Here is a 21,757-nt window from a genome sequence, read left to right as displayed (position 1 = left end):
AAAAATTGAATATTACTCGTTTTGAAAACTTTTTTCCTACGACTTTGCGTACGACTTGTACGAAATGGTGCATTATAATCTAGATTATAAGCGTGTGTTTGAATATATTACAAGTATCAGCGAGTTATAGTAAATGATTTAAACTAGTAAAGGAAAATATCTTTTCTGCGCTTTTTCAAGGAGTATAAAATGTTATTAATATTATAGCAACGTTTTTTCTCCGTACAGCAAAATGTTAATAGAATAATAATGTATATGGCTCGCTGGCGATCGGAAATGTCCTCCAGATGCATTAATCTTAGATTTTTTAATTCATTGTTGGTTCGTTTATTTCATTAATTTTTTTTCGAAATTTTAACTATTATACTAACAATGATCATCTACGTGAAATTCAATTTCTATTATCAAACTATGAATGATAATCTGAAAGTTTCAGTTGAAATTTTATCACTATGTTGTTAAGCTTTTTCAAATAAAGAAACAAAATCGCAAGACTTGAACATATTCCATGTGTAAAGATTAGCTTGAATTTTTCTACCCATGAGTACTACATTATTTTACAGATGTAAATCTTGAGAAAACGTTTGGAACGTATGTTCTCGACGTAGGTTCTCAATGTGAATTATAATCGTTTGTCTCAGCACTCATTGGAATCTATGCACTTGCTCCTGTGAGTAAAGCTGTCAATTTTGTCAGTTTGCGTTAACGTCTGTCAAATTGTTAATTGACTTTGTTAAAAATAATGACAATGCACTTTTGATGTAAATAAACCATTTCACTTTACAATTGTAAATAAAAAAAATTTGAAAGTGCTTCAAGAAGACTTGCACATAGTTAGTTATCGAAAAATTTTCTGAACAGACAGTATGACTAAACTGATTTGTTATTATATTATTAATATTAGTACCTTTGTTAAAATATGAATACTAATTGATTATAAAGATATTATGGATAATAAATTATTATAAACACACACATTCGTAGATCAATTTTATATAAGTTTTATTCAGTCTACTTAATAAACTAATGTTTACAATTATTCATAGACCGTATAATTTTTCATTTGTAAATAAATTATATAATCGGCATCCTATTAAAAGATCACAACATTATTCATTTTATGTACTATTTCTTAAGTAGTTTAATTCTGCTTAAACTGAATTATATTTACAAAATGAATTGTTTGCGGCTTTCCTTTGGAGTATGGCGTTGACCTGTGCTGCTACAATAAATTATACTGCTCTGGAAGCCAGTAAAATTAAGTAAAAAAATATAAATGTCAGAAGTTTTAATATTTTAATAAATTTTTTTTCCAATAAATGAATGAATTGGAGTGTTATTTTTGATTCAAATTGTTTCAAAAATTTCAGCCGGTGAACCTGACTAATATATGTATTTAAATAACAGTAAATAATAAATATAACTATGAATTGACTTTGTGCTCTTAAAAAAAAAAATAATTACATGATTTCACTTCATAAACCTTTCATAACATTTCAAAAACGTATCACTCAAGTAAATAATTAAGTATTGATTTATGCATAAATATGTTCATAAAAAAAACATTCAAAATCGTTTAGTTTGAAAATTTTAAATAATCTTCAAATTTCGTGCAAAGTGTCATTTTCACTTAAAATGTCACGATATTGATGAAATCGATACATATTTAGATTCTTCATAACAATTCTTAATATTTAACATTTTCTCAAAGGAGTGTTCACAGCAGTTGTGTTATTCAACTTAATAATACTTAAAAACTAATTCGTTTGGTTAATCATCCAAATCACTTTCATTGGCATGGTAAAATTCAAACATATTATCATAATCTGGGAAATCCATAGAGTAAAGCGCATCATATTCGAAATCTTCTTCGAATTCTTCATTAAAATTATCAAAGCCGTAATCATCGTCCATATCATACAAATCGTACATCTCGTCCGGGAAGAAATTGTACTGATTGTGATCGAAATCGGGTCGCTTATAATATTCGCATAAATCAACGTTAAGCACTTGCAAAAATGGAGACACTTTTTTTGTTTCAGTCACTTTTGTACCGCCAACGTACATTTTGCAAACCACTCCGTTAGTTCTACTTTTTGTTGATTCAATAGCAGAGTCAATGAGTTCATTAGAAATCAAATTGCAGCCAGATAAATCTATCAGCCATAGATTGTGTGATTCTTCTAAAAGTGTAACTAGACCTTTATTGCCTATGAGTGGACAGCCCCGACATTCGAGGGTTTTTAATCGAGGCATGTTTACTAACACTGCATCTGTTATATTTCCAATATAACTTACAGTAAGATGTTCAATCAAAGGTAGTGAACAAATACTGGCTAGACCTGTGTCATCGACTTTATCACAAGCTGTAAATAAAGTTCGGATAATTTTATGAAGTTTTTTCAAAATTATTAGGTAATTTACGTAAATATGAATATTTTTCATACCTGTGATATCTACATTTTTCAGCAATTTGCAATGAACTGAGATAGCAATTAGAAAATCATTTTGAACTAAATAGTTCTGTGATATATCAAGTACTTCTAAGTTTTCTAATGATGCCAGTTGTGGCATAACTTCCTTGCTTATCATTGGATAATAATCACACAAGTTCAAAGTTGAAATATTTTTTCCATGTGTACTTATTGCTTTCACAACTTGATCATTAAAGCTAACACATTTATCGATTATTAGCGTTTTCAAATTGGTAAACGATTGTATAGCCTAAAAAACAATTTTCATAAGAACAGTTGACTTACAAAAAATTTGATATTCAATACAAAACATACCTTCGAAAAATGACATGGTGATATATTAGGACATTTCTCCACTACAAGTTCTTCCAAACTTTCTCCGGTCAAACTGAGGAAGCACTTACCAGTTGAACCATTTTGCGAGAGTTTAACACTTTTTAATTTTTTATTTTTTGAAAACAAAGTTGATAAATCTGGGTCACAGGAAGAAGAACAGTGTCCTAAACTGAATTCTGTGAGCTGTTCACAACTTGAAGCTAATGCTTTGACACCAGCTGGAGATACATCAAGACCAGTTACATCAACTGATTGAAGATTTGAACAGCAATGTCCAATAACTGTTAGAGTGCTTTTACTTAATTTTTTTCCAAAGGAAGAAAAATCAATGTGAGTTAAGTAACGACCGCATCGAAGTAAAACTTTTCTAAGAATTGGTGTATCAACTTCTATTGGATGAATCTCAGAATTGATACCCCAGGTTGAATTAGATAGATCAATTCGCTTGAAAGAATGCCACGAATATTGTGTTAATACTCGCCATCTTCTGCATACTAGTAAATATGATTGTTGTGATTAATTAAACATTTACCTTTGAATAAATGAAATGTATAGTAGAATTAAATTTATATTTGATTCCATACCTCTTTCACTTCTTACTCTATCAACAATAGGTAAAAAACTGAATATATGAACTAAACAATCATCATTTAGGCCATGTATTAAACAATCTGGATTTAAATCATATTTGATTTCTGCCTCAGCCATCGATGCCTTTTCTTGTTTTTTTTGTAAATTTTCAATGCTGTCTGGTTGATGCCATGAATCAGCTGGAACGACTCTCAAGTCTCTGTTGTGGAGATGAATTTTTTTCATATGACCAGCTTTTGCTGCTCTAAAAATAAATTAAGTATGGTTAATTATACATTAATCAATCATTTGTATTTAAGTAAAATTATTTAAATATTAACTTTAAAGCATCCTCTTTGTGGCAAAAAGTTACAAAAGCATAATTGCTTTTACCAGGATTTTTTTTAACGTAGCAGCCATCAACAGGGCCATATTCTGCAAATAATTTTTGCAGATCTTTCCAAGAAGTCTGTAATAAAAATGAAATTTTAAAATGTATAAGCAAAGATTTGATTAAGACAAGAATTTAAAACTTACTCTCTGAGATATATTGCCAATAAATAGCTTTCGAATTGGTGTACCATCAGTTGTATATGGTTTCATAAACCGAACATCTTGATGAACGTCATCTAAAAAATGAATAGTAGAACATTATTGTTGATGAAACATTTCAAACATTAACACCATTGGCTGTCAATGTAAGTCATTAATATAAATTGACTGGCGTGACTTTCACAAGTTAATATAAGCAAAAAAGTACTTTGTACAATTATTAGTTTATTTAAAAATTAGCTTTTAAATCACGCAAAAACATGCCGTTTATATTGATGGACCACAGCCTATGCAGAATACCGCATAATCCGTCACCGATTTCGTCTTCCATAATTGATTGATGCTGTAGAAGTGCGTTGCTCTTCAAAATCGTACTGCTCTTCTCACGAGACACCTGCAGCCAATAACAACACACACAAAAAATTAATTGCAATCGAATGGAGATCACCGTAATAGAAAAATTACGACCGCTACGCACTTGGTCATTATAGGTATGAAGCGTATTTCTGCGAATAAACGAGAGGGCAAAGCAGTACCGAGCTTATATATGTGCGTTAAAGCTTGTTTGTACAGAGCGATATGTATGTATGGTAGTACATACCTATTATATTCACTCTTTCTCTCCTATTTTCGGCCTGCTAAACGTCGGGTTTAGGGTCGTGACTTGCGCGGCGTTGAACGCTAGAAGATAGAGAGAGAGAAAGATAGATAGAGAGGGAGAAAGAAATTGAGCAATAAAAGAAAAGCCTTGTCCGCGATACACGAGTGCAATCGTCGACGTTAATTAATTTTCCACGAATTCAATAGCGACGTAAAAATGCAACGAACCCAGCAATTTCAAAGTCGTTGACACTACGCAAGGCGATTAATTCACCTTGAACCGCGCGCGAGCTTACGCGAACTCCGGAAGCTATTTTCGATCCGTAATGTAGAGAAAATAAATCCTATACATGCTTTCGATGCGCAGCTCTCTCGCTATCATAATAAACACGCTAAGATAATTGCTTAAATAACTCACCCTCAGTGCAAGCGTAGCAGTACTTTTAATAAGACCAAAATATTTGTCAGCTTATAGCACACTTTGGCTCTATTTATTCTTTCATTATCTTTGAGCGGTTTTTAAGTATTTATCTATTCGATTGGCCGGACGTTCATTAATAACCGCGCTGAGCTTAAAAACTTTGGCAGAACATTTTTACGCGTGTATAATAATATAAACACGCGAGTGAAGATGAGATCACTGACTACTGAGACTTCAGACTGCTACTGCTGCTGGCAAATTTTGTGTGTTGTTATCCCCTGCACACGCACGTTCGCGTGCAAAAATTTTCACGGCAACGACCAGACCTATTTGCGGAACAGTTTCGGCAGATGTCGCCAGTTTGGATGGCGGGCATTATTGAAAATTTTTTCTAGGATTTGTTTGATAAGGCTTTATTTAAGTACTAAACAATATTTAACTACTATACAATTTAAAAAGTCTTTTAATAAAAAAACAAAGTCCTGGAATCAGAGAGATATGTACATACAATTAAAAAAGTATATTAGCAAGCGCAATCTTAAAATTCAGTGCTGCGACCATTTGATTGTTTTTAAATCAATTCCATCTTGAACCATTTCCCACAGTGGACTCATTTCTCTCAACCGATTTACATGCCTGACAGTATTAACAACTGTATATTCAATTTCTTCCAGCGTTGAAAACCTGCCAATTCCAAACCTGATACTAGAATGTGCCAAGTCTTCCGATGCTCCAATTGCTCTTAAAACATAGCTTGGTTCTAAGCTAGCACTTGTACAAGCTGAACCACTGCTAAGAGCAATATCCTTCAAAGCCATAAGTAATGATTCTCCTTCTACATATGCAAATGAAAGATTTACGCATCCAGGATACCAATAAGTAGGATCACCATTGCGAATGACGTGAGTTAATTGACTTGTTATTCCATCGATAAGGCGATTACTGAGTTTTGTAATATATTCATGATCATATGCCATTTCATTATTAGCTATTTCACAAGCGGCCCCAAGGCCAATTGCTAATGGAGCAGGTATGGTACCACTGAAAATCAAAATACAAGTTAATAAATTCTTGCTTTTGTATTGTTTAATGTAAAGAGCTCTTAAAAGCATTTACCTTCTCATTCCTCTTTCTTGACCACCTCCACTTTGCAAAGGTTCTAATCGAACTCTTGGCCTCCTTCTTACATAAAGTGCTCCTACACCTTTAGGTCCATAAATTTTATGACCACTTATAGACATCAAGTCTATATTCATTTTATTGACATCAATTGGAATTTTACCAATAGCCTGAGCAGCATCTGTGTGGAAAAAAATTTTCTTTTCTCTGCATAAGCGACCTATTTCTTCAATTGGTTGCCGAACTCCTATTTCATTATTGACTGTCATTACTGAAACTATTGATGTTTCTGGAGTCATAGCAGCTTCAAGCTCTTCTAAATTAATAAGGCCATTAGACATAACTGGTAGATAGGTAACTTTGAAATCTTCTCCTTGTAAGTATCTACAAGAATCTAGTACACATTTGTGCTCTGTTTGTGTTGTAATAATGTGCTTTTTCTTGTCTTTATAGAATTTGGCTACACCTTTGATAGCTATATTGTTGCATTCAGTTGCACCAGAAGTAAAAATAATTTCCTTAGGATTGGCTCCTATCAAGTCTGCGATTTGCTGCCTAGCATGATCCACGGCAGCTTCTGATTCCCAACCGTACATGTGAGTTCTTGAATGAGGATTGCCTTGATAGCTTGTCAAATAAGGCATCATTTTGTCAAGGACTCTGGGGTCCATAGGAGTCGTAGCTTGAGCATCCAAGTACAGAGCTCGTCCAAGACTGGGAGGGGCGGCTTGCACTTTTTCTGGATCCTGCACACTGACTGAAATGTCAACTGGATTGAGCTTGGTTGTGTGTAACGCCCTTGATTTTTTAACCGGGCAGTGCCTCACGGCAATTATCCCAATCGAACGCAACATTGCGCAAATAGACGTATAATTTTTGTTTTATCACTGATTATGATGTACAATGACCTAGTACATGGTATTGTACTCAAAAGCTACCTTCACCGATGACACCACCTAAAAACAAATAGAATAATAAACATTTTGTGTATAATTACCGGCAGCGCCGAAACATATTTATGACGTAACTCAAGTAAATTATAAAAATATCGAGCAGTATCGTAAGATTAATCAATAATTTCAATCAAAAAGAAAATTTACATACTCGAGTAAGAATTATAATTACAAAAATAATTAAAGAACAAAACTAACCTTAAATTGCGACAGGCTCGATGTTAGCGAAATGACAAGTTGCAGTCGCAAGTTTCTTTTGCCGACGAAAGCTTCGGCAATTGGCTTCCCAAAGTAATCATAGAGGCGCACGTGGGCAGCCTCAGAGTATAGTACGAGTATTGCGATTTGTCGTGCACACAGCACAACTTACAATGTGTCGTCTATAGTAGCGACTTTTGCAGTCGATAATATACAATATTCAGCATACGAGCGAGTATGAGTGATTGCAGACACGCAGGAGCTCAAAAGCAATTAAATGGAAAGTAATGATACAATCATACAATGGGAAATTGATTTCTTGAAGATAAAACTAAGATAAGATTAAAATGAAAAAATTAAAATCTAAGAAAATTAATGAATTAAATTTTTAAAACTACATTATTTATGTGAATGTCATGACAAATGTACAAACATGTAATAATACAAGACATTGAAACATGTTGCAAAAAATCTCATCGTCATCACGTGCTTGGGTCTGCAGCCGCACAATAAATATGATATAAATCTTCGTTCTTTAGGTTCTTGATCATTTCACAGCACTCGATTAGCAGTCGGTGTCTTATCAGCTTCGAGAAACAATCCAGTGCCCATTTCCGGAAAAATCCTCTAGACATTATCTCGCACAGACGCACGGCAAAAGTCTCAGTGTCAGGGAGATTCCAAAGATGATTCTTGCGCGCAAATTTGAAGTATTCCATATATGTGACTAGTTTTTTCGCCTTTTCGGGTCGCAATTGAATGACGTCGTAGAGCGATAGACTCGAATTCATCATGCATTTTTTGGCTGTTGTCGAAAATGTTTCGTTGTCGTACCAACGTTCGTCAATAACCGACGACTTTTCGAACAATTCGTACTTGGCGAACAATTCCATAATGGTCATACATAGCATCGCTTTGATCTAGATCGTAACCTTTATTCTCAAGACGTTCGATGATGAACAGCAGGCCAGACGCTAGTTCGACTTTGAAATGTCTATTAAACTGTGGCTGCACACCCCCGTCGAAGTGACTTTTTGCGGGAAAAACGAAGCGAGACAGATCAAGCGCCACGACCCAAAAATACATCGACCACACCTGGCTGCACGTTTGCCACAGCTAATTGTAGCAGTGTCTGGCCCAACTTGTCAAAGGCATCGATCTGCACCTGTTTATGTTTCTCGTCGATGATCCTGAAGAATAGACCCGCCAATCCATCGTTATGCCGGTAATGATTCCTGGCAATGAAGTGTAAAGGTGTCGATCCGCCCTCATCGGGTAAATTAGGATCGGCGCCTCTTTTAAGCAGCAACTCGATAAATTTTTCATTATACGACGAACACAGCTGGCCACGCACAATGGCGTGTCCATCTGCTGGTTCAATGCGTCGACTTGCACTGGCTTTTCGATTTCGTCGCAGAACTCAAATAACATCTCCGCCATTTCTTCATTGTGTAAAGAGTGCAGAACTGTCCATCCGTCTGTATCCCATGAGTTTGGATCGGCGCCGATTCTCAGCAGTAATTCGGCCGTGCTCCAGTGATCCCCTCGCAGAGCCAAGTGTAGTGGCGGATCGACCGAGCTCATAGTATCCGGTTCTTCGGAAAAGCAATCGGGATCCAGGCCGAGCTCGAGGAATCCCTTTACGATGTCGTCAAAGCCGTTCATGCAGGCCACATGAAATTGTGTAAATCCAGATTCGGTGGTGTAGTTTGCGTCCGATCTCTGGTATATTTTGAAAAGCTTCGGCAACAAACTGCCAAAATCGATCGATACCACTTGGTGCAGCGGTGTGGTTCGACGCAGCAGTGGCTTGCCGTCTTTATCGAAGACGAGCTCGTCCTTGTAGCCAGTGTCGATTACAAAGTCGATGAGTGAATTTGAGTCAAATATGTTATCGAATAAGACGGACTCTGTGAGAAGTCAATCGATTTCTTCGGGACGAAAAATATCTCCGAGATTTGGCATTTGGCCTTTCCAATCCGCGATCAAGGGATGCAGTTGACTGAGAAACTCGCGTCGCTCTTCTTTGTCCTCCCAATTGACATTTTTTCGTAAACACTTCAGTTTTTCTAAGCTTGAGATTGTCTCAAGGTGATTTGCGTCTCCGTGAGATTTGTCTTGAGACGCAGACATTTTTCTGCGCACTCTCACACACAAGTTACGATAACACAATCGCTTTCAATTAGAAATATTTGTCCTTTTTCGCAAGAATAAATTGCAGCCTTCGATGCGATCTCTCTCTGTTGTTGACGCTGTGGCATCGTAAGTTATACTGATTTACAATATCACTATACGATCTCATGTTAGAATAAAAACCCATGCGATAATCGTGGGTTTTTTTGCCACGGGAGCGTATATAGGGGCTGCGCGCAATTCGACGAGTCTTCTTCTTTTTCCTGTTCAGGCACAAAAGTAATAGTCCGGGCGCCAGCTATGGGTCGAGTATGCATTTTCAGGTCCTTAAGGTAACCAAAGCTTTTTATAGGTTTTTTGGTGTGCTGAATCGATTGAGCTTGGTTACCAAGCGTTGAAATTGGTATTTTAAAAGTTATTAACAAATTTATTGTTTATAACTAAAAAAATTTATTTAAAAAAATCTGAAAAAATTCACACGTATTCTTTGACTAATTCTAAGACTATTTTGTTCTTTGCATTTTTTCGTTTTAGACGTTCCTTACCGAGCTAGAAAATCGCAAAGTTATTTTTTTACGCACGAATTTGTTCAGAAACCATTCATATTTTCAATCTTTGCGATTTTCTAACTCGTTAAGGAACGTCTAAAACGAAAAAATGCAAAGAACAAAATAGTCTTAGAATTAGTCAAAGAATACGTGTGAATTTTTTCAGATTTTTTTAAACAAATTTTTTAAGTTATAAACAATAAATTTGTTAATAACTTTTAAAATACCAATTTTAACGCTTGGTAACCAAGCTAAATCGATTTAGCACACCAAAAAACCTATAAAAAGCTTTGGTTACCTTATGGACCTGAAAATGTATACTCGACCCATAGCTGGCGCCCGGACTATAAGCAGTCCCCTACTTATTGTGACCCAATATAACATTTGAATGCTATAGAATTATTCCAATTATTTGAGTAATCGGACTTGCCGGTGCCGGAAGAAAGTAAGGAAAAGATAAAGTTTGCGACTGAAGTTTGACCCGAAGTTTTGCCGTGCGAAATTGCGATTACGATGAATTGACTCATCATCGTCGTGCTGTGTCGAAGCACGACGAGTCGTGACACGCTCTACAGCCGCCGCGCGTTGGCTCGAGGAGGGGGAGAACAGGCCGAGGCCTCAATGCGACTCTCACATACACTCTGCCAATATGCAATATTCAAAACTAGCGGGTATGAATAATAACAAACGCACAGGGGCCCGAAATCGAATGAAAGAGGGTTTTTTATCTTGAATTATTTTGCATGAAAATAACTTTTTACGCTCTTTAATCGCTCGAATTTAAAGTCCCTCGTTATGAACGGGTATACAATTCGGAGACTTTTTCCAGTAGCAATAATATCGATTTGTGTTTCAAATTTTCTTTCTCCCATCGTCGTGTATGGTACACGCGATGTAAACATCACAGCGGTCCGTATTGTTTTACGTTATTACGTCAAATTGAAAACTTGTAACTGTTAGTATCGCGGACGACGTTGAACGAACCGATTCAATAATAAACGCACGTGTATCCTCGTTTCTGTTTTTTGAACGACCGAAAAATGACGCTAGAAAAGGACAAGCCGGCACCGGGGCAGTCGCCCAGAAAGTCGCCTCGAAAGCCAAGTATCGATCAACTTTTGATAACTTACAGGCCGCCAAACATGATACAGAAGGAAAGGACTCCTCCTCGTCCTCACTCCTCGTCCTCGTCCTCGCTGTCACGGGAATCGGATACCCCCGACAGAAGCCAGTCCAATGAGGCTCTTACGAAGGCTCAGTCATTGGATTCACCGGCTTTGGAGGGGGCCCAAACAAGTGGAGACGAGGGTCAGCTTTTCGTGCAGAAGAATGTCGCGGCTCATATCCAATCGATTCACAAACTCCAAGAACAGGCAGAGCCACTACTACGAGCAGAATCACCAGTGGTAGAAGGACCACTACCGGCATCACCGAAATCGACGGTAAAGCCACCGGATAATTTGCTGGGACCGGTGTCAAGGGTACCGATACTCACGTCAGATGAGAATGACATAAGCCCGTCAGATGAGGGTGTCCCAACGCCTGAAACTGACGCAAGAACTGTCGACAACCCCGTAGTAATTTACCAAAATCCAGCGTCTGAGAATCCAGAAGTAGTCACTCATTTACCTTCGGGGGTAAAATAACATTATAATACGCAATTGTTTTTAAGAGAGAGAAAAATACAAAAAACTTACAAAAAAATATTTTTGTTCTGCAGCAGGGAACAAGAGGACAGAACCCGCAGCTGACAAGAATCCAACGGTAAGATGCCGCAACGCATATTAAGGCGACCGCATACAATACCTTTTTTTCTACTTCTTTTTTGTTTTTTTTTGCTTCGCACAGGCTCTGCCATCCGAATTTATGGGACCTCGATTGCAAGTTTTGGACTGGAGTTCTGATTTTCATTGGTATTGTAGTTTGGACTGGGGTGATGATTTATTACAAGTTCAAGAAGCCCGCGTTCGATGATCACATTCGCGACGACCACGACCTTCCCGTAATACGCAGACAATGGGGACATCATTAATACCCGGATAGAAATAGATTGTTATCTTTTTAACTAAATAATTGTAATATTCATATTTTTATACGCCAACAACTGCATAGTCGTAAATATTTAATTACTCCTAGACGCTTATATACATAAATGAAAATGCCATGATCTGATTCGAACACATTGTTCACAAGACATACGATTTGTTTTTTATTGCCCTATAGGATTGGACGTGGTGATCATAATACGCGAAAGAAGTCAATACTTATACTCATATGGTGAATTTCGTCAGTGAAGTGTTCGGAGTCGCAAGTTTTCTGCCGAAAAAATCGTAGAGTATTCTGTTTAGTTTCGCAGTAACCGTTAGTTGCTTCGCGCGTTTCTATTGGTCGGCGCTCGAGAGTTCCATACTTGGCGCGCAGGCCGTTGTAACGTCTTCGATAGCGTCGTGCAGCAGTGCAATTCAGTTACTCTCACGCAGCTCTGAGCTCAGTAGCTGACTGCGCGTGTTCATACTTCTTGCAGATTGCTCACTGCTCAGTCAATATTTGTCAAGAGACGTAGATCGTGCTTCGTATAGCGTCGTCCACGAGTTTACAATTACTATAAAATACTCAATTGTGTACAGTCAGTTTGTGTTACTATACGACGTCGCAGCATGAACGAATCTCATCGCATCCATTGCAGCTGGTGATTCTTGAAAAGAATAAAGTATTTCATATTGTAATTGATTGTGTTTGTGCGTGAGTGTGCAACATAATGTCTTCTTCTTCTTCTTCGTCCGCGTCCGAATCCGACGATCACGATCAAACGGACGGACAAGTCGATTTCTTCGTATACCTTTATAGGTTTTGCGTTGTCAACGACTTTTTAAAAGAACTGAAAAGTATTAGTGAAATGGTCAATTGGGAGATTGAAGAAGAGAAACATACACTGTTCAATCGTGTGCAGTTCTTGATTAGAAATTGGAAGGGCCCACTTCCTAATCTTCGTAACATCTTTCGAATCGAAGAAATTGATTGGCTTCTCACGGAGGACGTGAAGAACAAAAATGACACCATTTATGGTGGATATAAATTCGTCCGATTTGTTGTTAAGACAGGCTACAAGGACGAGCCCAAAATTAATGAAGTCGGAAAGCCATTGTTAAGGCGCACCACAGCAGTACATCATGCATCTAGACACTGCTTCCTCACAGACGTTCTCCCTAATCTTTTTAAAATATACAACAGATTCGACGTGAATTACACCGACGAGTCTGGTCTGTCGCATTTTCACGCGGCCTGCAAGTTTGGCCTTAAAAACATCGTCGAGAAATTTCTTGAGCTTGGGCAGGACCCCAATTGTATCGTAGATGAAACAGGCGATACGCCGCTTCACTTGGCTCTGGAGATGGGAAATACTAGTGTGGTAAAATTGTTGTTGAGAAACGACGCCGATCCAAATTTATCCAATGCACAGGCACTAACACCTTTGCACATAATATGTCAAAGAGATGACGACGACGAGGAATTAGTCGACATGTTATTCGAGCTTGGCAACCACAAATATCAGCCGGTTCGAGTCGATGCCAGTGACAAGTTAGGCCGGACACCACTGCAGTTAGCTGTAGCGAATTTTTTGCCAAATTTGTTCAATGTGCTCTTGAATCGTGGCGCTGATCTATCAAGTTTCGTATTTCCCACTGAAGGTTACTTCGGTGAGACATTTAGCCGAGAAGATTCTCATTTCGCTGATATCACCCTTTTACTAGCATCCGATACTCTGATTATCGTCGAACGTTTAGAGAAAAGAGGATACGAATTGAACCGAGCAAGCGCTCTAACCATCATAAAATATTTTTCTAAGCGCAGAATGTTCGAGATATCAACTGATCTTGACACAAAATTGTATGATGACGAGGAGTTCATAATTGAAACGAAAAAATGGATGATAAATTCGAGCCTTTCACTCTATGACGTGGTCCGATTGCAACCCAAAAAAGCGGAAAAATTATTTACATATACGGACTATTACCAGTTTATGCATCAAGATTATTTCGAGATCGCGGAAGAACCCAGACTGGCTTGTGCTACGCACGTGAGAGAGATTATAATGAGAAGATTTTGTCGTCGATGGGCACTGGATTCTTTCTTGGAGCTGACGGGTTACCAATTGCCAATTCTTTGTTGTGAAATTATTTTTGAGAAACTAATGAACAAAGATTTGTGCAATATTTTCATGGCGGTTGCGGGCCAAAGCTCATGATGTCGATTATCATTTGGGTAATATTTCAATGTCAAGTGTTATTTGACGTTGTGTATTTTCAATATTCAAATAAATTAACTAAAAAAAATTGAACTCATTAATTTATTTGATTTTTGCACATCAGTATTAAACTTTAATTGAAAAGAAATGATAATTATAATAACGACTACGAGGTTTACGTCTTAATAGCAGCTTGCCTACTCAAAAGTCCATATAGGAGTTATGACTAGAGCATCGAAATATCAAACTCATCTAATACTGGGAGGATCAACTCTTACTTTTTCTGGATTCTGTACACTATTCGTGGTGCTCAAATCATAATTCGTCGCCTATAGTGATTTTCAAAGTCGGTAATATGCAATATTCCATACAAGCGTATTCGAGTTAAAATTTACAAATGAAATTTACACGTAGTGTGCACTTAGATTTTATACGGTTCCTGTAATGGTACAATATATTACGGCACTTTTAATATCGCACATAATACCCTGTTCATTTTCTGTTCAATATAATATATTTACGGTTGCCTTATCGCAAAATAAAATTTCCATTATTATCGAGGTAAACAAGAATACTTTACTTTCCCAAATCGAGTCTGCTCTCTTTATTACTGAATTTGTCAAGTAGATAATATTTTACTTTTTTCTAAGTAAATGTTTCACTCAACGGTATGGGTACTTGATGTTTAAAAAAACATGAGTGTTATACACTTGTATATTACATTTTCCCAGATAAAAGCGAAATTTCTTTACGCACGTTAGGTATACTTAATAAAAATGAGACAAAACAATTATTCCTTGAATTGTAAATCTATAGAAGAGCAAGAATTCAAAAATCTCCGGAGTTATTCAAGCTCGAGGGGCAAGATTTTTTTAAATGTTTTGCATAAAACATTCTTTGTTGTGACCGCGTAAGATTTTTTTATTTCTCGCACTCAAAGTTCTGCAATATATATGAGGATTCATTTGGATTATTTTTTCAATAGAAAATATATCGATTCGTATTTGATATTTAACGATCGATGTCTCCGTTGTACATAAGATGTAAACATTTCAGCGGCAGCGACCCATATTTACACGCTGCCGACTTGATCGTACGACGAATCGAAAACTCTAATTGTAACTGTCAGTATCGCGGACGACGTTGAACGCATCGATTCAATAATAAACTCACGTGTATCCTAATTTCTGTTTTTTGTTCGCGCGAAAAATGAGTCAAGAACAGGACAGAGCGGCACCAGGTCAGGAGCCCAAAACGCAGCCCTTAAAAAGGCCAAGTATCCATCGACTCATAAGCAGGGAGGAAGCCCAGACCAATGAAGACTCTGGGAACGAAGCCCAGTCCCACGAAGCCAGTCCAGCAAACGAGCCTCGACCACGGGTTCCCCGAGCGAGGTCGGTCCAGTTGGAAGGAGACAATCAGAGGAGTCGCGCGCAGCAGGATGTCGTGACCAGTTCGAGCGCCGAGCCTGTCACGTCCGACGACGAAGCGATTCTCAAACTCCGAAGAGGCTCGACCTCGGAGGCATCAGTCGAATCGTCAGCGTCGTCAATACCAGAAACAAGAACGAGGCCACGGAATTATCGCACGCCGCTTGTAACACCGCACGACGAAGCAGAAAGCTCGCTTAGGCCAATACTACCTGGGACGTTTGAGTATGATATTGATAGCACACAAAGTTTGCCTCAGAATTTGATTCCAGAGCAAATCTCGAATCAAACAGCACGAATAAGGCAAGATGCGGAACAGGTTAGTGGAAAATATGTAATATTATATGCTGATTGATTTTTAGAAAAAAAAATAAAGAATTGAAATAAACGACAAAATTTATTTTTCGTTGTGCAGCAGTCTCGGCCGAGCCATGACAGATACGTCTCGGACGACAACTCGCCGGAACGAGGCTATCAATATCGATGGAAAGATCGAAATGTTCACCTCGTACCACGAGAGCAAATTAGACAAGACGTGGAACAGGTTAGTGGAAAATATGTAATATTATATGCTGATTGATTTTTAGAAAAAAAAATAAAGAATTGAAATAAACGATAAAAAATTGTTTTTTGTTGAGCAGCAGTCGCGGTCGAGCCATGACAGATACGTCTCGGACGACAACTCGCCGGAACGAGGCTATCAATATCGATGGAAAGATCGAAATGTTCACCTCGTACCACGAGAGCAAATTAGACAAGACGTGGAACAACAGGTGAACAGAAAATATTATATGCTGATTGATTTTTAGAAAGAAATAAAGAATTGAAATAACTGATAAAAAATTGTTTTTTGTCGAGCAGCAGTCGCGGCCGAGCCATGACAGATACGTCTCGGAAGACAACCAGCCGGCAGGAGGCTATCAATATCGATGGAAAGATCGAAATGTTCACCTCGTACCACGAGAGCAAATTAGACAAGACGTGGAACAACAGGTGAACAGAAAATATTATATGCTGATTGATTTTTAGAAAGAAATAAAGATTTGAAATAACTGATAAAAAATTGTTTTTTGTCGAGCAGCAGTCGCGGCCGAGCCATGACAGATACGTCTCGGAAGACAACCAGCCGGCAGGAGGCTATCAATATCGATGGAAAGATCGAAATGTTCACCTCGTACCACGAGAGCAAATTAGACAAGACGTGGAACAACAGGTGAACAGAAAATATTATATGCTGATTGATTTTTAGAAAGAAAAAAAATTGAAATAACTGGTAAAAAATTGTTTTTCGTTGTGCAGCAGGCGCGTCCGAACCATGACAGACCTGTCCCGGACGACAACCCGTCGGTGCAACAGTATGAACCAATAGGACAAAATGCCCACCTCGTAGCACCAGAGCAAATTAGACAAGACGTGGTACAGGTTAAAAGAAAATTTAATATTATATGCTAATTGATTTAAAAAAAAATTGAAATAACTGATAAAAAATTAATTTACGGAACAGGCGCGGTCCAGAAATGACGAGCACGTCGTTCCAGCAAACCCAAGATGGTAAAATGCCAAAATTTTGAAAATTAAAGAAACCACACGAATGACTTGTGTATGCATATTTGTTTTACTTCACAGGTGGAATGTGTTTTTTCAAAAGCTGCGTGAAAACTGGATAACTTTGTTAATGTTCGTATTACTCGTCGCTGTCCTTATCAATCTCGCAGTGTTTATTCATTACGGTCCCGAGGAGTTGAAGAAGTCGCCCGTTTAAATCGGTCCCAAGGAGTTGAACAAGCTGTTCAAGCCTGATCGTCACGATGACAATGATCAAAACCCTACCACACCACGACCAAGAAAATGGTGAGGTCCAACTCCTCCCATGTAGAAATAACTTTTTAACTTTTAAACTCGATCGATTGAATGAAAAATGTCAATAATTTTTTTTACACATTAAAACTTCTGCGTCGTCACAATTGATTGAAAAATGATGTATAAAAATACCAATACACAAACACGTTGCTCAAAACTTACACGATTTGTTTTTTATTGCCTTTTACGATTGAGCGTATAGTGATCTTATTACATGAGAGACAGCAAACTTGAAAGATATAAGTAAGAGAAAGAAAAAAATTGATACGAGGTGCAGGTAATGATCTTTGATTACTCAAATTTCAGTGTAGATCTATTTTCAAGTGTAGGAAAAAATTCAAATAGTCCCGGGAACTGACTTATTCTGACTTATGTCTGTCACTAAATACTCTTTTTCACGGATACTTAATTTGGAGCCTGGGTAGAGAATTTTATCTCGATTCACGTTTGAAATTTTCTTTATCCCATCTTCGTAGTTCATGTGATGTAAACATCGCAATGGCCTATATTACATACAAGCGGCTTCGACCGTTATAAGTCAAATCGAAAAACTCTCGGAACTGTCTCAGTATCGCGGACGACGTTGAACAAACCGATTGAATTAACGCGTGTGCGTTATTAAACCCTATTTATTTTTTCGTTCGATCGAAAAATGAGTCAAACAGAGGAGAGACAGACGTTGAGGATGTTGATCATGGGCATGACGTCGATCAAGCACGGTGTCGGACGACTCAGGACTGCTATGAGGTCGGTTTTAAATGCGCCCGAAGAAGTCGGGAATGAAGCTTCTGAAAATGAGCTTCAGCGAGAGGAGAGAGCCCCGGAGCAGGTTCCCGAGGAGAAGAATATCGCGACTTATGTCCAAGCGATTCACGAATTCCGAAGAAGCTCGAAATCAATGTCACCGAGTCCAACTGAAGTTCAAGAACAGGTGGAGCCACCACTACGAGCAGAATCACCAGTGGGGATAGGGCCACTACCGGCATCACCGGAATCGCCGGTGAAGCCACCGGATAATTTGCTGGGACCAGCGTCAGGGCCACCGAAAGCCAAATCAGATGAGAACGACAGAAGCCCGTCGGAAGAAGGTAGCCAAGCATGCGAAACTGATGCGCAAATTTTCAGCAATTTACCAGCAATCTACCAAAGACGAGGGTCCGATAATTCAATGGAAGGAGTCAACTTTCCACCGTCCGCGACGATAGAGGTAATTTAATATAATTTATTACATGTAACTGATTTATAGAGAGAAAAAAACTTGAAGCGACTCACAAAATTTTTTTTTGCAGCTGTCCAGAGAGCCGGAAAGAGGAAACAACCGGGGCGTAGAGCACATACAATGGTAAGATGCTACAAACGATTGTTAAAGGGGCAGCGTGAATGACTGTTTTTCTTTTTAATCCACAGGTGCTTCCCAGAGTATCCAATATTTAATTTGCCTTTAAAACTTTTTGTGGGCTTTGTTGCAATAATTGGTGTATATCTGATAATATATGCAGCAATACTCATCATCCATCACAACCAGCGAAGGGTGGATGACGACGATTATCTTGACTACGACATGGAGCAACACTAATTTCTGAATGAAAATAAATGTTTATTTTTTAGACTCGATTGAATAAAAAATAGCAATATTTATTTTTATACAGCAACAGTCGCGTGGTCATAAACGTTTAATTACTCCCACATCGACGATTTGTTTTTTATCGCTTTTTAGAATTGGACGCGGTACTCATATTACGCGAAAGACGTCACCGTCAATGCATATATGTACGGTGAATTCAACGTAGTTGTGTATGACGGCAATGAGTGATCGCAATCGCAAGTTTTCTGCCGAAAAAAATCTTCAGGTTTTCTGCTTCTAGCTTCGCAGTAGCGTTTAGTTGCTTCGCGCGCTTTTACTGGCCGGCGCTCGACACTCGTCAGTTAAGTGCCCATAAGTTCACTTCTGTACTGCTGCAGGCGCTGCAGCGAGTGTAGACCATCCCACACTATACTTCGCGATCGAGCCGTACTTAGTAACGTCTTTGCAGCGTCAGTGATCAGTTCCTCTCGTGTCTCACGTTCGTCGCTTGTCTGATCGCTCTGCCTATGTGCCGTGTGCGTTTTCGCGCGGGTTGCTCTGTCAATTGTCAAACAACGTACGCATAGCCCACGTTATCTTAAGTTTTACGCATTAAAATTTACGCTCAAATATAGAGCTTAGTGTAAGTGTAGTAGACGTTGCGACGCTACAGCGTGAACCACAAAAATTGCATCGACAACAGCTAGTGATTCTCGCGAAAAAAAGTGTTAAAATATTCTATATTTTAACCCATTGTGTGTTGTTTGTCAGTGCTCAGAATGATGTTTTGGTTCATGTTCGACGACGATTCTGATGAAAGTTTCGACGATCCGTTTTACCCTTACCTCTTCCCTCACGCTTACGATTCTGAAGAAGAAATCTCAAATTTGGAACGATTGAAGAACTTACGAAAAAAGTTCAATTGGGATATCGAAAAAGAGCGACACGAGTTTTTCCTTGAATTTTCTTCGTTAATCAGTGATTGGGAGGATCAGCTTCCGGATCTCCGAGACTTTTTTCGAAAAGAAGAAATTGACTGGCTTCTCTTGGAGGATGTAAAGAACCCGAGCTACGGTGAAGGTTTGAGTCGATATATTACGATTAGCTTTGTGATCAAGACCGGCTACAAAGACGAGCCCAAAATTGATGAAGATGGCAAGCCAATGTTGCATCAGACCACAGCAATCCATCATATGGCTAAGGTCTGGTCCCTCGACTGGAAAATCGTGATCGAAGCACTTTTTAAAATATACGACAGATTCGACGTAAATTACTCTGATGAATCAGGATACACTCATTTTCATATAGCCTCCAGGTATCACTTTAAGGACAAAGTTGAAAAATTTCTCGAGGTTGGGCAGGATCCCAATTGTCTGTGGCCAGAAACAGGTGATTCGGCGCTACACATGGCTGTGAACAGCGGTAATTACGATATTCCAGCGATGCTGCTGAGAGGAGGTGCCGATCCAAACTTGGCTAACAAGGACGGATCGACTCCTCTGCATGTCATTTGCAGCCAAGATCAAGATGAAGGACTAGCAGAGCTATTTTTCAAGATTGGCGACGAAGTAAATCAACCGGTGAAAGTCGATGCTCGGGACAATTTAGGCCGTACACCGCTGCAGTTAGCCGTAGCGCATTTTATGCCGCGTGTGCTCGATGTAGTCTTGGATAATGGCGCTGATGTGTCTAGCTTCGTTTACCCCGATGAAAGCTATTTAGGCGATCGATGGGTCATGGATAATAATCGTTGCAATGATTTTATGGTTCACTTAGCGTACGATGCTCTGACCATCCTTGAACGTCTAAAGAAAAGGGGATACGAATTGGATCGAAGAGCCGCTCTTACGATCATGGAATTTTTCGCCAAGCACCATTTGTTCAAATCGCCTGTCGATCTTGACGAATGTTGGTACGATGATGAACAATTCGCTGTGCAAGCCAAAAAGTACGAGGTGAGTCCGAACTTGTCGTTTTACGACCTGGTCAGATTGCGTCCCGAAAAGGCCAACAAACTATTTACATATGATATGTTTGATGACTACTACGAGGAAACTTTTTGGAAATTATCCGAAAAATGTGATGAGGCTTTGAATGCTCATCTGGGCGAGATTATAATGAGAGGATTTTGCCGTCGATGGGCACTGGATTCTTTCTTGGAGCTGACACATTACAGACTGCCGATTCTATGCTGTGAAATTATTTTTGAAAAACTAATGAACAAAGATTTATTCAATATTTTTTTGACAGCTGACGACCAAAACTCCTAATTTTAATGAGCATTTTTTATGTCTGGTGTTATTAATTATTGCAGATGTTTCATATTCAAATAAATAAATTTAAAAAAAATTCAATTTATTAATTTTTGTTTAGATTTCTTTGTGTTTTACATTAATTCCTTTTATCGATTTTAAATTAAAAAAAAATTTATTATAACGACTACAAGGAATATGATTTGGATTGTTGTTAATAAATAATAAATAAAAGAGTGTTATCACGCATGTATGTAAATATGATGAAACCGAGACTGTGTTGCACTATGAATTAATAATAAAAAAATACCACCTTTACCAAAAAAAATTTGTGAACAGAATTATTGAACCAGGTCGACTGTGTGAGACTTCAAAAGTATATGATCTTTTCGAGACTTATTCGCATGAATTGAGATTGTTCATGTCAGCTTCCATCTACAACTTTTTTAAGTTAATAGATATAAAAATGCAATGCTGATATTTGCAATGGGAAATCCCCTT

The 21,757-nt window shown here is 38.2% G+C and overlaps 7 protein-coding genes across 16 annotated transcripts; 4 read left to right on the top strand and 3 right to left on the bottom strand.

The window, feature by feature from the left end:
• Positions 1-1,389: 1,389 nt before the first annotated feature.
• On the bottom strand, positions 1,390-5,234 carry LOC106654665 (putative RNA-binding protein EEED8.10). Of its 5 annotated transcripts, XM_023460324.1 has the most exons (9): positions 4,951-5,234; positions 4,534-4,613; positions 4,197-4,326; positions 3,918-4,009; positions 3,722-3,849; positions 3,395-3,645; positions 2,790-3,304; positions 2,448-2,724; positions 1,390-2,366 (listed from the first exon to the last, which is right to left on the bottom strand). In XM_023460324.1, the coding sequence occupies exons 3-9, from the start codon at positions 4,261-4,263 to the stop codon at positions 1,771-1,773; spliced, it is 1,926 nt and encodes a 641-aa protein (XP_023316092.1). In that variant the 5' UTR covers positions 4,264-4,326; positions 4,534-4,613; positions 4,951-5,234; the 3' UTR covers positions 1,390-1,770. The 5 variants fall into 5 exon arrangements, with proteins under 5 accessions (XP_023316092.1, XP_014230117.1, XP_014230119.1 ...); XM_014374631.2 differs by lacking the exon at positions 4,534-4,613; XM_014374633.2 differs by lacking the exon at positions 4,534-4,613 and having other exon boundaries at positions 4,233-4,326.
• A 116-nt stretch (positions 5,235-5,350) lies between these two features.
• On the bottom strand, positions 5,351-7,318 carry LOC106654697 (probable cysteine desulfurase, mitochondrial). Its single transcript, XM_014374684.2, has 3 exons — positions 7,224-7,318; positions 6,070-7,028; positions 5,351-5,994 (listed from the first exon to the last, which is right to left on the bottom strand). Exons 2-3 carry the CDS (start codon positions 6,924-6,926, stop codon positions 5,499-5,501), a joined length of 1,353 nt encoding a protein of 450 aa, XP_014230170.1. The 5' UTR covers positions 6,927-7,028; positions 7,224-7,318; the 3' UTR covers positions 5,351-5,498.
• Positions 7,319-8,283: 965 nt separating this feature from the next.
• Positions 8,284-9,356, bottom strand: LOC106654503 (ankyrin repeat and protein kinase domain-containing protein 1-like). The gene is made up of 3 exons (XM_014374422.1): positions 9,239-9,356; positions 8,578-9,133; positions 8,284-8,518 (listed from the first exon to the last, which is right to left on the bottom strand). The coding sequence occupies exons 1-3, from the start codon at positions 9,354-9,356 to the stop codon at positions 8,284-8,286; spliced, it is 909 nt and encodes a 302-aa protein (XP_014229908.1).
• Positions 9,357-10,808: 1,452 nt separating this feature from the next.
• LOC106654732 lies at positions 10,809-12,008 on the top strand. Its single transcript, XM_014374733.2, has 3 exons — positions 10,809-11,541; positions 11,625-11,668; positions 11,753-12,008. Exons 1-3 carry the CDS (start codon positions 10,945-10,947, stop codon positions 11,934-11,936), a joined length of 825 nt encoding a protein of 274 aa, XP_014230219.1. The 5' UTR covers positions 10,809-10,944; the 3' UTR covers positions 11,937-12,008.
• A 365-nt stretch (positions 12,009-12,373) lies between these two features.
• Positions 12,374-14,150, top strand: LOC106654504 (ankyrin-1-like). The gene has a single exon (XM_023460328.1). It carries the CDS (start codon positions 12,663-12,665, stop codon positions 14,148-14,150), a length of 1,488 nt encoding a protein of 495 aa, XP_023316096.1. The 5' UTR covers positions 12,374-12,662.
• A 1,080-nt stretch (positions 14,151-15,230) lies between these two features.
• On the top strand, positions 15,231-17,601 carry LOC106654741. Of its 6 annotated transcripts, none has more exons than XM_023460342.1 (8): positions 15,232-15,899; positions 15,996-16,124; positions 16,222-16,353; positions 16,445-16,573; positions 16,662-16,793; positions 16,880-17,002; positions 17,085-17,131; positions 17,207-17,601. In XM_023460342.1, exons 1-8 carry the CDS (start codon positions 15,360-15,362, stop codon positions 17,340-17,342), a joined length of 1,368 nt encoding a protein of 455 aa, XP_023316110.1. In that variant the 5' UTR covers positions 15,232-15,359; the 3' UTR covers positions 17,343-17,601. The 6 variants fall into 6 exon arrangements, with proteins under 6 accessions (XP_023316112.1, XP_023316110.1, XP_023316109.1 ...); XM_023460341.1 differs by having other exon boundaries at positions 16,442-16,573; positions 16,665-16,793; XM_023460343.1 differs by having other exon boundaries at positions 16,442-16,573; positions 16,883-17,002.
• A 320-nt stretch (positions 17,602-17,921) lies between these two features.
• On the top strand, positions 17,922-19,092 carry LOC106654747. The gene is made up of 3 exons (XM_014374748.2): positions 17,922-18,647; positions 18,730-18,782; positions 18,848-19,092. The coding sequence occupies exons 1-3, from the start codon at positions 18,093-18,095 to the stop codon at positions 19,014-19,016; spliced, it is 777 nt and encodes a 258-aa protein (XP_014230234.1). The 5' UTR covers positions 17,922-18,092; the 3' UTR covers positions 19,017-19,092.
• Positions 19,093-21,757: the final 2,665 nt, after the last annotated feature.

The sequence above is a fragment of the Trichogramma pretiosum genome, unplaced genomic scaffold, assembly GCF_000599845.2.
Source record: "Trichogramma pretiosum strain Unisexual culture from Peru unplaced genomic scaffold, Tpre_2.0 scaffold59, whole genome shotgun sequence".
NCBI classification, from domain to species: domain Eukaryota; kingdom Metazoa; phylum Arthropoda; class Insecta; order Hymenoptera; family Trichogrammatidae; genus Trichogramma; species Trichogramma pretiosum.
This window is presented reverse-complemented; position numbering and strand designations above follow the sequence as displayed.

Coding starts and splice junctions, on each gene's coding strand:
- LOC106654504 (XM_023460328.1), top strand. CDS start 12,663: ATGTCTTCTTCTTCTTCTTCGTCCGCGTCCGAATCCGACGATCACGAT.
- LOC106654503 (XM_014374422.1), bottom strand. CDS start 9,356: ATGTCTGCGTCTCAAGACAAATCTCACGGAGACGCAAATCACCTTGAG. Junction 9,134..9,238: donor GGAGGACAAAGAAGAGCGAC/GCGAGTTTCTCA, acceptor GACTTCTCACAG/AGTCCGTCTTATTCGATAAC. Junction 8,519..8,577: donor CAGCAGATGGACACGCCATT/GTGCGTGGCCAG, acceptor GCTGCTTAAAAG/AGGCGCCGATCCTAATTTAC.
- LOC106654697 (XM_014374684.2), bottom strand. CDS start 6,926: ATGTTGCGTTCGATTGGGATAATTGCCGTGAGGCACTGCCCGGTTAAA. Junction 5,995..6,069: donor CAAGAAAGAGGAATGAGAAG/GTAAATGCTTTT, acceptor TTTGATTTTCAG/TGGTACCATACCTGCTCCAT.
- LOC106654747 (XM_014374748.2), top strand. CDS start 18,093: ATGAGTCAAACAGAGGAGAGACAGACGTTGAGGATGTTGATCATGGGC. Junction 18,648..18,729: donor CACCGTCCGCGACGATAGAG/GTAATTTAATAT, acceptor TTTTTTTTGCAG/CTGTCCAGAGAGCCGGAAAG. Junction 18,783..18,847: donor GGCGTAGAGCACATACAATG/GTAAGATGCTAC, acceptor TTTAATCCACAG/GTGCTTCCCAGAGTATCCAA.
- LOC106654741 (XM_023460339.1), top strand. CDS start 15,360: ATGAGTCAAGAACAGGACAGAGCGGCACCAGGTCAGGAGCCCAAAACG. Junction 17,003..17,084: donor TTAGACAAGACGTGGTACAG/GTTAAAAGAAAA, acceptor TTTACGGAACAG/GCGCGGTCCAGAAATGACGA. Junction 17,132..17,206: donor GTTCCAGCAAACCCAAGATG/GTAAAATGCCAA, acceptor TTTACTTCACAG/GTGGAATGTGTTTTTTCAAA.
- LOC106654732 (XM_014374733.2), top strand. CDS start 10,945: ATGACGCTAGAAAAGGACAAGCCGGCACCGGGGCAGTCGCCCAGAAAG. Junction 11,542..11,624: donor TCACTCATTTACCTTCGGGG/GTAAAATAACAT, acceptor TTTGTTCTGCAG/CAGGGAACAAGAGGACAGAA. Junction 11,669..11,752: donor CAGCTGACAAGAATCCAACG/GTAAGATGCCGC, acceptor TGCTTCGCACAG/GCTCTGCCATCCGAATTTAT.
- LOC106654665 (XM_023460324.1), bottom strand. CDS start 4,263: ATGGAAGACGAAATCGGTGACGGATTATGCGGTATTCTGCATAGGCTG. Junction 3,646..3,721: donor CACAAAGAGGATGCTTTAAA/GTTAATATTTAA, acceptor ATTTATTTTTAG/AGCAGCAAAAGCTGGTCATA. Junction 2,367..2,447: donor GAAAAATGTAGATATCACAG/GTATGAAAAATA, acceptor CTTTATTTACAG/CTTGTGATAAAGTCGATGAC.